This window comes from Anoplolepis gracilipes, chromosome 1 (assembly GCF_047496725.1).
Source record: "Anoplolepis gracilipes chromosome 1, ASM4749672v1, whole genome shotgun sequence".
Classification (NCBI taxonomy): domain Eukaryota; kingdom Metazoa; phylum Arthropoda; class Insecta; order Hymenoptera; family Formicidae; genus Anoplolepis; species Anoplolepis gracilipes.
Genome location: NC_132970.1, coordinates 6,205,235 through 6,218,589, shown reverse-complemented (window position 1 = coordinate 6,218,589; position 13,355 = coordinate 6,205,235). Strand labels below are relative to the sequence as shown.

The following is a 13,355-nucleotide window of genomic DNA, read 5'->3' as shown; positions in this document are numbered from 1 at the left end:
AGTGCTGAAACGTGTGAGGAATTACCTGCATAATTAGTATTCCACCGATTAACAGCAAATTGTTGTCCGGTGGTTACAGTCACAACCGATGGCAGTGGCAATTGGGGATAAGTGTTAGCCGAGATATGACAGATCGGCGAATTAGACGGGAACTTGATGGTCATGCACACGTCGTCCGGAATGCTCGAGAACATCATTGGTGACTGGAAGAACATTTTCCATGTTTTAAAACCACATCAAATTTGTCATATATATATATATAAAACAGATTTAATATATCTGAAATATATTAAATAATCTCTTACCAAGTGCATTGCTGAACTTCTCGGAGGATGTGGCTCCATCAAGAGCTGCGACGGCGTTTGTCCGAAATTCTTAATTTGATTTTCTATAGCTTCCCTTATCATGGCATCGTTAATCGTGTCCAATTCCACGTTGCCCTCGTACGTTAAATAATAGAAAACGTTGGTCGCACGCACGGCTTCCGGGCCTGCGAGAATAAGATCGAAGTGTTACACGAAGATTTTGAGACGTTGCCTTTTGTTACAATTTTATGATTTGTTCCGTTGTCACATCGCGCGACACGATGCATTCCTCGAGAGCAGTTCTGAAAGTCTCCCGGCGATTGCTTGTGGCCGGTATTTCCGGTTGACTCTACTTTCGTGCTCCTACCGGCTGTTCGCGTAAACGTGTTGCATATTATGGGTGGGACGCATTGTCGCGTTCGGCACACGTGCTTAATTGGTCGGGACAGGGACCGAGAGAGGAAGCTAACTAAAAACTAATTCCTTCCATACGCGCTCAATGCCAGGCATGTTCCCTCATTCCCGCGCCCTCCCGATGCCAGAAGAGCATCTTCGGGGAAGCGCCGGATATAGAGGCGCCATCCGCAATTACCATCGGTGGAAATTTAATTTGACTCGACTGCCTCTGTCTCAACACCCAAGGCGCAATCCTAAAGTATTCGCAAACGGCGCCTGCCATTGTACGAACACCATTGACTCAATTCATGGGTTATTGTCCGAATTTGATGTCAAAAATGATTTTGCGATCAAAATAAATATATCTCAATAAAATTCTATCATTTTATATATTTTGTACGATAGAAATTCTCTTTACTTCGATATTCAACGTAAATGTCAGATGTGTGTAATGGATTTATCTCTATACTTATTGAAAAAACTCTCATCATTTTTAATAATTGTGGAAAATTTTGTAAATTATCACACACAATCAATTTTAAAATTAATCTTACCTTTCTGCTTATAACCAAATATCAGGTCGATCCATTGATGTAATTGACAAGATACAAATTCAGATTCGAGTGCCTGAAGAAAATACGGTTAATGAGACGTACATAAAAAAAATATGTAGACATTATTTTTAACATTTCACTTTGTAACATTATATAATTTAATCTTACATAAATTTTAAAAATGAATTACATACCATTCGATTTATACGTATAAATTCTTCGGGAGACGAAGCCCAAGGTGGTAATTCAACATCGCCGACTGAGCTACCATCTTCCTGTCTGCCTAAACGATAACGATTGCTATTCACTAGCATTTCCGGCAGAAAGAAGAATTCCGGAATCAACTCCTGTTCATGAGAAAACGAATTTATAACGTCACTAATAAGTCTCCGATATATCTCTAGTTTAACAATGTATACAATCGAAAATTTATACAATGAGGATAACAACGAAGATGCGACTAAACGCACCGAGGCGTAGCTAAAATGTAAATTCTACGAGTATCTTAATTAAATTCAACGAACCTTGACGTCGGATGTATCACGCTGGCAGTTCTTCCACGAAAGTGCGATAGACGAAAAAAGTCTGTTAGGGTGATCGAATTTGCCGCCTTGTAATGCCAAGAACATAGTTGTCATTGGTTCCTGTGTGTAAAGAATAATTTATTTATAAATAAGACAAAAATATTTTAGAGATACTAAATCGAGTTTCTCGCAACGAGAACACATAAATCCCGCAGAACGTTAATAACGATAAAGCAGAAGTAGAAGCATAAAGTGTGTGGGGGTATAAAAAGGGCGATTCTAAACCGCCACTTAAAGACACTTTGTAGGCCTTTTGTGTGCACTAGTTGTTATAAAGTCCTTTTCGTTCTCGGTCATCCGTTCCGTTGACAGGTCGAACAAACGTTAGTGAGAGACCACACACATAATCGATACACTTTCGTATTGCGGCACGAATGCGAGGGCATAAACAATTTTTGCAAATGGAATGGTCTGTATTACATACTAAAGCTGAAACTATTTTTTATGATAACCCTGAGATACTGTTATAACAAGGTCGTTAACTCGTGTCTGCTCGGCGTATAAATGGAGACGTAAGAAACACAAGAGTTATGGAATAATAAATTGTTTATGATGCAATATTTTAACATGCCAGTACGCTACAACATTGATTAGCAATTAAATATATTATAATATATTTAAATTACATTTAAATATGCGCAATAATGTAAGTACAAACATGTTTACACCCGTTATTTATATATAAAACCGATTAAATATAAATAGTAGTTTGATCATAGAAACTATTGGTAATTATTGATAACTGGTGATAATGATTGATACATATGAAACCATAATTTATATACAACGAAATAACATTGTAGCACAAGCATAAGCTATTTTAAAAAGAACAAAGAAAGATGAAGACATTTTCAGTTATGTTCTGAACTTTAAGTGAACGAGGAAATGCAACAGAAAACAAATGTGTATATTTAACGAGAAGGCGGGCGTCGTTGGCACGAGGGCGTTTCGACGACCCCAAATTAGTGTGCAAGCAGTACTAAAAGTGTCGCTTAAATTTATGGTGCAGACTGGACACGCTTCGTAAGTGGAAAGACCAAAAATCAGCGATTGAAAGTTAATTATATGCCCATTACATAAATAAAAAGCCGGTTTTATATCGTTAAACTATAATTTAACATTTATAAAAGAACTGACGTGAAAGTGTTAAGAGATTATTTTCATTTAAACAGCAATATTATATAGATATAATAAATTTATTTTATCGATTAAATATTTGAATGATAATTGTTGTAAAAATATGCTATCTGTTTTTTATAAGATATTAGTAGGCGAAGCAAAGTTAGGTAATGTTTTCTCGCGAACCATATCTAAATTTCATAAAATAAAATACTTACCACACGTATCATCCAATTTAAAACAAAGGCTGCTGTAGAGTAATGCGTGCCATAATGGAAAGGTGGTATAGTGTCGTGTTCCCAGCCTTGAAAGCGTTCTTCGAAATAAGCTCTTCTATTTGGATTCAATGCGCCAATCGGCTGTAAAAAATGTAAACGTTCTTGCATCAAATCTTACCACAATAGTTTAGGCATCCATGTATTTTGCGTACGACAAGCATAAAAAATAAAATCGATAGAATATCTTTCTCACTGTCATATGGAATGTCATATAATGATATGTCATATAAATTTGCAAAAAACTATACCTTTGATAAATCTCGATAATTGCTCGGTAAGCTGAGATCAAGTTCCTTCGTTTCGTAGTTTGTCAACACCCAAGGAAATACAGGATATTGATTCAAGTCATTGTAGGTACGGCCTAAAAAGATATAAATTTTCTCTTAAAATTAAGAACAAAACATTATTTTTTTTTAATTTACATCATCAACTTTTTCACATTGTCATTAAAAAAAACGGTTACATATATGCTTTTTTCTTCTCACACAGTCTAAATCATCATTCAGCATCCCAGGCAAAAAAAAAAAAAAAAAAAAAAAAACCAGAAAGTCATAGGACGGGTAGTAAAAGTGCTTAAATTAAATTCCTCATACATATTGCCAAGAATAGACGAGAAGATTGCGTATTCGGCTTTTAATGCGGATAATCACCGGCCTACTTTTTTCTTCGACTTGACCCTGCGTCTCAACCACGGTCACTCCTCTCCATTCCGCAACCCCCGCCGTTAACTAAGAAGCGATGAAAGCGGCCACGAGATCGTAATTCTATTTTTAAGAAAAACGCGCCGTGCGGCTCAATGGGGCGCGGCGTGCCGTTTAGTAAGCGTATAACTCAGAGCGTGACGGCTAATCGCTCCTGAAATTGTCACTCCCAGAGGTCTCACTCGTGTGCACTCGTTCCCCTCTCGAGCTCCACGGAATCCCATCCCGAGGTGCATTAGTGACGGCAACGCCGGTCCCAAGGCTGAGTTCTAATCTCTTTCCCTGTCGCTAATTAAAGCACGTCAGCGAGTTTGTCACTCGGCGCCCTCATGACGGATACACGTGTGTTACCATCCTCCCTCGCTCCGTTACTTCGTTACATTTTCTTTTGTAAAGAGATGAGCCTATTCGGCGAAATGTTCTTATTCGCAATAATCGTGCGAGATAAGTGATTAGATAATTAAGTGAGCCAAACAAATTGACTCGCATTAAACTCTCTCCATGCAATATGTTGTTTAACAAATGTAATGGAAAATAGAAATACGATATGTATAAGATATAAACAAGACACCAATGTGCATTTTATTTATTTATATAAAATCTGCTTAATATTTATTAATGTACGTCGGTCTTTTACCAAAGCGTATTTCGAGATATCGATTCACTTTGCATAGACATTTATCACCGAACTACGATGTCGCGAACTGACGGGAACTGCTAGGCTGAACCGTCTCCGAGAAACGAGGACTTGTCGGATACTTAATTCTCGCGACGAAAAAAGGCGGTGCAACGGCAAAGTCGTACCGCGTCGGTCGCTGTATAAGTCCCGCCGACTCTACAATATGCCTGTAAATTGTAGGGGCTGCACAAGCGACGGCCGAGCGTAAATAATAGCGAGGCCGCGTTATGCATCAAAGTGATTATTAATGGTAGCGTCGGCATGAGTGAGCGCTCGTAGAACGTGCCTCGACAGCGGAATGTTCGCGACACATACACACCCCTTCTGTCCGCGCTCGGTTCTCTCTCTCTCTTTCGTTCTAGAGATTCGGACCCTTACTCTCCCCCCGGATGAAATACGAATGATATTCTGGAAGATTTTACCAAATGAGGTACATAACTCGCGCGTGGTACATAATCATTATTATCAATAAATAAAATAATTCTTAACTAGTCTTCGAATTTATCTTTAATTTTTTAGATTAAATTTTTTTAATTAATTAACGTAACACAGAAGCGTAAATTTAATGAGAATAATCGCGAGGTAATCGTAATTTTAGAGTAAAATTACTCGAGTCGAGTAATTTTACTCTAATACTAAAACTTTCTAAAATAGGAGTAACTGTTTTTGTGTGGATTGTACGATATATATATATATATATATATATATATATATATATATATATATATATATATCGTAATTATAGACATGTGTATACTAATGGTTCGGTGATCGGTAGTTTTATCACACTGTCACTGTATCCTTAGCAATAATTCATTGCAAACGAGAACCAGCCTAGATACGATCGAAAACGAAGGCGACGACCTGTTGGCATCTACCTGGGACGAAAAGGTTTCTGATTCGAAATATATGAAAAGAACCGCATACACTTTAAGAAATAAATGTGGCGGTTATGCATAGAGATACTACTACGCCAATATATTGTTTATTGTACATTATACTCTAATAATATCAATCAACTAATATTTCCTATTGTATTTACATTTTTTATTTATCTATTTAATAATTATTTGAAAAAAATATAGGTAATGGATTTTTTATTAAATGCAAAAATTGATCGACGAGATTCTAAAATAAAAAGATTAAAAATATCATTGCATTTGTAAAATAGATCCGAAAAAATTGCATACATCGAAAAAAATTAAAATCGAAATGTAGATTTAGCGTGTTGTATCATTCTTATACAAATATTCTCCATGAGTTTTCTCAAACGTTTAATCTCAAAACAATTAAAACTGGAATACCTTTCAAGGTATTTTTAATGCAAAAATCATTTATCATTCTTGCTCCGATAACACATCTCGTTCCTGTTTCAAACAACGAGCGCTCTCTCACAGAGAAAGCGCCGCCGTCTCTTCGACCATCGTTCTTTGCGGTTCACCCTGTACACGTGCGCAGCCCGCCAGTGCGCGGGCTATCGTATTTACATCGCATTCACTGTCATTAATTTTTAATAAACCGATGCGCGGGCGCGAGCAAATAAACCTCGCGATCGGGATGCGGGAGCGCGTCCGACCGGTTCGTTTTCGCATTTGATTCCCTTGCCTTCTTCGCCGATGTGGCGGCAGATCGACCGTTCTCGACGTTGCGGGCATCGCTACCCACGGCTATTTATTCAAGCAATTAATATATAACCGTCGTAAATACGTGGCTCGGCCACCCCCGGGCATCGCGGCGCGCTGCACCGAAATGCGAATAATTACGCATCTGTGTTCATCGCCGTCATTAAGCATCGTGTGCGTGCGTGGGCGCGCATAAATCCCACGCGGGCGGTATAACTTACAACGGACGGAGAGCGTCCAAAATCCCCGGACTTTTGTTTACAAAAGTCGCGACCGATAGCCGGTTAATATCCCGGCGATCAGCGATGCCCGGAACACCATCGTGCGTGCGCACCGACGATTATTATCGAAGAAACTTTGCCTGGGGAGAGGAAGGCAGTGAGAGATCGATCACTCCCGGGAGTCGATGAACCTCGCGGCACGTGAAGAGAATCGTTTGATGATACGTTTGTTTCTCCTAAGTTTGCCGCGTGTAATATAAAAGACAAATGATGCGCGCATTGAATCCTCTTTTCCTTGAAGTTAAAGATAAATTATCCCATCATGCACGAGATAATAAAAGTACAATATGAGTAAACTTATATTGCGCGTAAATATCATTAAATCTTCGATAAGTGTTGCGTTCGAGAAAAATACGTATTTCGATAAAAAAAAAAAAAAAAAAAAAAAAAAAAACCAAGGTGATTGGAATACCATGGCGATGCGCTTGACTGGGCTCCGTCGTGATCTGTGAAAGGGCGTTCAGGTTGTCCCATTAAAAAGTGCACGAGACGACGGCGGCATCTCGAATTTCGTGATTTGGTTCGATGAGCGCGCGAGGGAGCGGATATTAAACCGAAGAGAAACAAAGACGCGCCTCCATTTCGCCCTCAGCCAAGTAGGGTAGACGGGCGGTGGTGGGTCCCTTGGGAGAGGATTACCAAGGCCCACGAGGTTGGGATTACTCGCATGGGGTAGCTAACGGAACACAGGGCTGATTGAGAACATCCCTAATGCGGCGCGACAGTCTCTATCCGCCCGTGTGCAACCATAAAAAACCCGACATCTTCGCTACTCGAAACTTCTCTATCGGTACTCGAACAAAATCAGTAGACTACTTCTCCCAATCGAAAGTTATGTTTCTATATAAAAACAATACTTACCGGCAATTGTGTTCAGGAACATTAGATATTCAAAGTTCGATATTTCTCGACGCTGCCACTTTTGAGTCATATTAGAGCTTCTCATCAATTGTCGCGGTGACATCAACGATGCTCGTCTGTAAATTAAATCAGATTTCGCGAACTATAATATCCACATAATAATATATTCAAATCTAAAATATTCATGTATAATTAATGTAAAGTAACACAAGTATAATAATTTTTCAATTGCCTAATTAATATTCAATTTTAATAAAAGCGATAAGCAAATAGGCACATTTGCTCGATCGTTTTCTCAACTTTGTCATCATATGATAATGATAGCAATATTCTTCCATCGTTAACATCATTTCAATTATTTCTTAATTATAATTAGTATAAAATTTCAATTTATTTCTTCATCCATTTTTATCATTGCATCTGGAAAACATCTAGTCATTAAACCGAGTATAAAAGATTACGTAGGCGCATGGAAATAAGAGCATCTACATATGTATGCAATTAAGTGCTGCACGTGCCAACAATGAAATATCTATAATCAAAACGACTGCAGGACTTATAGTTTAGCACGAAACTGGCATAATTGCATGCCAAATTGCAGACCACAGTGCGAGACGTGTCGCTGCTCCGCATCTCGCCGCGCGTTTTAATTGCCGAATCAAACGAGTACTGCATCGGCTTTGATACGCAATTAAGACGGCAGTCGGTCTCAATTCATAAGATCGCAATTACGTTCGCCGCACTTTGCGTTCGCGCCATAAAACTCGTCGCACGACTTTATGAACGCGGAGATCGTTGATTTAGAATTTATACGGAGACTTTAACGGGCGTCCATCCTTAGAACACGTTAAAAGAGCACATACGATGACGACCGGACACATAAATTCAACCCTTGAAACACATCTCGCGTAAATTTCATGCAAGCGTGAAAACTTTCATTGCAATCGGCAATCGGCGAAGTGTACCGGCTGTAATTCTTGAAGCATAACTGCTAAGATATAATCTCTTTCTCTTTCTTCTCCACTTAATGTGAAAAGATCTCAAGTATATTTTTTGTTAAATTTTTCCATAGAATAAACGAACATAATTGGAATAAATGTATGTGAAGTATATAAACCTACAACGAGTTGTTTCGCGCTTGGATGAAATTCGATTATAAAATTCTACATCCTATTCGCGCTGCCTGTGGAGTAGATTAATGTTCGCAGCAAGGCCAGTAGATGTAAATTAACATGTAACTGATATGCTAAAGGAAATGCCTAATTATTATCGATTTATGACGAAGTTAATAAATACAGATATAAATGCCAAAATGTTTTATACCAAAATTATATGCTTTGAGATTATTGCCGTTGTGTAGAAGAATTCGCATTTTTTTTTGTAAATAATAATCATAGTATAATCTTCTACCAATTAAAACTGTATATTAATTCATAATGAAGTACATTATTAATTCAAGGCAAAGTAGCTTAATTAAATATAACTCTTTAGTCTTTACAGACTAGTAACCACACTTCTCGGTATGACGATAAATTAGTTTACGTAATAGCTTTGGGAGAATCATCAAACTTCATATCGAGAAGTGTGGTTACTAGTCTGTAAAGAGTAAAATGTTATATTTAATTAAGCTACTTCGCCTTGAATTAGTAATGCACTTCGTCATGAATTAGTATATAGTTTTAATACATATACATTATTATATATAATGATAAAGAATTCTTATTAACTTGCTTTGATATGTGGAAATAGATAATATTCTTATGTAACCATTTTATATTTATGTCTCATCAAATTTTAATAAAAAAATTTTTTTAGGACCCAATGATTTAATTTCCAACATTTGCACGATATTACAGTTTTTATATACAGTTTAATATTAACACACACATTTCAATAATTTCTTAATTATTAAACTGTGATAAAATTTTATGCTTATCTATATATTGCTTTAAACTTCCATTAAATTGAAATTTTTAAATTAACGAAACGATAAATATAATGTTTCTTCAAGATATAATATCAAAGATATAATGCGATAATTAAATATTAATTAAAAAGCTCTTCTTATCTGTGAATTTATTTTTGCAGCATTACGACGTGCAGATTCACAGTTTATATACTGATTGATTATTTTTTTCTTAGCCAGGAATTCTCTGCTCAAGATCAGAAACGTCGGATAGTTCGCCGTCGTATATTTATGGCCGATGTATCCTTCTCGCCGACTATCTCGTATACAGGAGAACTCTAATGGATGAGTTAAAGCAAGGATACGCGAACCTCTGTTGTCGCCGCCGACCTATAGGAGGCTTGGTATCCTGCAAAGATCTCTCTCTGTTCGGATGTTCACGATATAAGAACAACGTTTTGCAGGGACGAATTTCGCACTTTTACTGTCTTTCATTATTTTTGCTTATGTTATCATATTTTCGTTCTTTCAGATGCAATAAGTATTTAATGTCTTATAAGAAAAGTATACAAATCGGTAATATAAAATAAATATATGAAAATATATAATATATATGAAGAGTTGCGACATACAAATATAAAAACTTCGCAGTTGCTGCATACAAATTGTTTGATTTCCTCAATGTATATTTAGTTTACAAATTCAGTGATACTTGCATAGTATCCTAACATTACCTAGTAATGCCTAGCAAATGTATGTGCTAATAATATATATGATAATATATGTTCTAATAAATAATACATTATTTCGTATATCGTGTGTAGAAAAATTCTATGCTAAGCAAAAAACATCTTTACGAGTAGCAGAAATATAGAATATACAAATAAATAAATATGCAGCATATGTAATTCAAGTATTGTAAAAAATACTTTGTGCATAAATATAGTTATCTTTTATTTTAGCGACAGAGGTTATTTATTATCACGTTCGAAAGTAATACGCCAAAATATTACTTAATAATATTATCTATTCTAATTTCTTCTTATCCATTAACTGATTCTCATTTTATTAATTAATTTATCCTCGCATTAATATTTATGTGCTACTGTAGTTTTCGAAAATGATAAATATTTGTAGAAAGAAGCACTTCTTGAAAGAATCCGTCCCTGAGTGGAATCGCTTTACCGAAAAGGACAAAGAAACGGGGGAATGTGACGAACATGTTTGGGAACAGACTCTGAAATCCTCGGATCCCCGTGGAATGACAGAAGCGCTTCTTTCCTCGCGTCTCTAAGCAGTTATCGCTTACCTAGTCTGGGGTATCCCGTATTTGATGCCAACGCCGACTCGCGGTAGCGCCTTGATCATCTTTTTCACCGTCGCCTGGTCCGAGAACGCAAACAGGATCGAGGCTGTGGACAAAAAGGTGTTAAACGGCGAATTATAAGAGAATCTGACTTTCTAACTATTGTCAATCATTTAGAGGATGAATGAGGGGGAGTTCTTGTTCTTATAATCTAGTTTTTTCAATTTCTAAGTTTGACATATATTTACGAGAATGATAAAAAGTTATAGTTTATTGAAGACTTTATAACAAAGATATAAAACGATATTATAAATCTTCTGCTATAAGACTTTACTATTATTTAATCATAATTATAATATTAAGATATAAGATTATTAAGATACATGCTGCAATGATAAATTAATAAGTATAATATTGTGTAAATTATTGTATAATAATTACACTTGCAATCAACTTTTAGACTCGATTAGCTTGTTTCTATCAAATGATATTAGAAAGCAAGAAGACTCAATCGTTTAAAATGCGTTTAAATGCGACGTTAATCATAAATATTTTCTTGTAATTTATCGAATTGTTTGCATACAAAAGTAATATGTGCAATTTAATTTTCATTAAAAATGAAAAAGAGTTATTCTTCACTCTTATATCGAGAATTTCATAACATAGAGGCGTAAGTTCAAAATCGCAACTTTACAGGGATGAGAAAAACCAGTTTAGAGAATTCACATTTGATACATCTAAATATTTCTGTATTTATTTCTATAATTATTAGGCCAATTAGTACGCAGCTCTGTTATAAGATAAAACATATAGAAAATTTTCATATGCTTTAATATCTAATTTTTCAAAAAATTGAGGACACACTCCTATGTTTTGAAACCCTCGATATAAATGTACAATAAATTAAACGTAATCAAATGTTCTTATTTTATAAAATATCGATATTTTTCTATCTTTTAAACAAATAGAAGATGTTGGTCTATTCTTATAATTTTAATAAATATCGTTTAAGCATTTTTAAGTAATCTAAATCGATTTTTCTGATCCCGATATCTTTACACATTTTTATGACATCTTTATATAAATTAAATTTTTATGATATTTCTTATAATATGTATATTTGTCTAAAGTATTTCACATTACACTTCCTCTTCAGCTGTTCTTCTTTAAATTCATGCTGGTATATTGCGCATATTGCCAACATGTGCAGATGCTCCAGCATTGAACGCAATACATTTTATCGTAAAAACTTTTTATTCACAATGACATTTCGAACATCCGATAATGCAAGATATGTGAGCGGACATAAGATAACACATCAAAAAGCGGTAATTTTGCGAGGACTGTCTTGTAAAATTAACAGCAACTACGTTCGAAAACGAGAAAATCTTTTCATACATAGTTAGTAATTTTGGACAAACATACCGTAGAAACACATGATGGTTCGATGATTGAAAATTACATCGCGACCTCATTATAAAATAACTTATTCTCGATTTTATTGTTCGAAGATTTATCGCGAGAAGAGACGCGATCCGACGTGTTCTCCAACATCGAGTTAACGAACGCGCATTTCAACTGATTTTTTAATGAACGACGAAGGCTCCTCGCAGGGATGACATTCCACCGCAAACGTCTACGCGCGACGCATCGAAAGTCGAGATCAGATTAGAATCGGAGAACGCCTGGGAATTTATCTGCGCCCGGAGAAATAATCAGCGGGATAGTCCTCGAGAGACAGGTATAAATAATTCTCTCGCGTTTGTATGTTATAGGATACGACGCTCTGCCTCGGGAATGAACCAAGTTTTGTTAACAAAAATGTCATTAATAATTAATACGTCGATGCGAATTTAATGATTTAATTGGCACGTCAAATTTTATCATCTTGAATATTTAAATTAATATTATATATATATATATATATATATATATATAAATTTCGCGGCTTTATATTAACTAAATATGATGGTGTTTATAGAGCTGTATCAAACTTTATTATATTAAATTACATTTACTATGTAACGCTGTGCAAAGTATAGCAACGGCAGCAGATGCGTATTATGAGATTGAATAATAAACCAATCTTTTAGAAAAAGGCACACCGTAATGCGGGCGAGATATTTATTATGTAAAAAGTAATGCACGCGCACACCTTGCGGCGAGCTCAGGATTCCGCCGCTATTCACCAGATTAAATCGTGTCTTCGTCGCGCGAAATAAGGCAGAAGGGATCGGAGTTTGAACAAGAAACGGAATGCACTCTCGAAAGCGGCGTGCTGATTGAGGACGAGCAAAACAATAAGAAGAATTACTTACTTCTGCTGGCGAGAAAGATTTCGATGGCCACATTTTGCAGGAGGTAACGTCGCGAAAAGATTGCGCGTACTTCGGAAAAGTACCATTTTCCGTGTAAATGGTCGCAATACTTCAGCACCTGTAACAAAAATAAAAATGCGCTTTTTTTATCAATCCTTTCAGATCAAAACTTAAAAAAATAAATAAATAACTATACTGGTTTCCATTTATCTATAGTATTACAACTGTGTTGCAATTTTATTTATTTATAATATTAAATTTATTTTTCATATACGTAACAGTTCACTTTTATACATTTTACGAAAATGATATTTGTGGAGATCTTGTCTTGAATTATTTACTATTATTTCTGTAAAATGCTAAATTAAAAAATATTTATATAACTTAGCAATTAATTATTCATTGCAATAATATCATTTTTTAATTAAACAAGCATTTTCCGACA

The 13,355-nt window shown here is 35.7% G+C and overlaps 1 protein-coding gene across 17 annotated transcripts in view; it reads right to left on the bottom strand.

Annotated features, from left to right (window-relative positions):
• The window catches only part of Rg (A kinase anchor protein rugose), a 310,256-nt gene that overhangs the window by 6,763 nt on the left and 290,138 nt on the right, over nt 1–13,355 (bottom strand). For all 17 annotated transcript variants that reach the window (XM_072900570.1, XM_072900545.1, XM_072900597.1 and 14 more), the window contains 10 exons: nt 12,911–13,028; nt 10,596–10,698; nt 7,381–7,496; nt 3,485–3,597; nt 3,177–3,317; nt 1,780–1,899; nt 1,450–1,602; nt 1,256–1,328; nt 306–490; nt 26–203 (listed from right to left, as the gene is read on the bottom strand). In XM_072900570.1, coding sequence (XP_072756671.1) covers nt 26–203; nt 306–490; nt 1,256–1,328; nt 1,450–1,602; nt 1,780–1,899; nt 3,177–3,317; nt 3,485–3,597; nt 7,381–7,496; nt 10,596–10,698; nt 12,911–13,028 — 1,300 coding nt within the window. The remainder of the gene's footprint in view (nt 1–25; nt 204–305; nt 491–1,255; nt 1,329–1,449; nt 1,603–1,779; nt 1,900–3,176; nt 3,318–3,484; nt 3,598–7,380; nt 7,497–10,595; nt 10,699–12,910; nt 13,029–13,355) is intronic.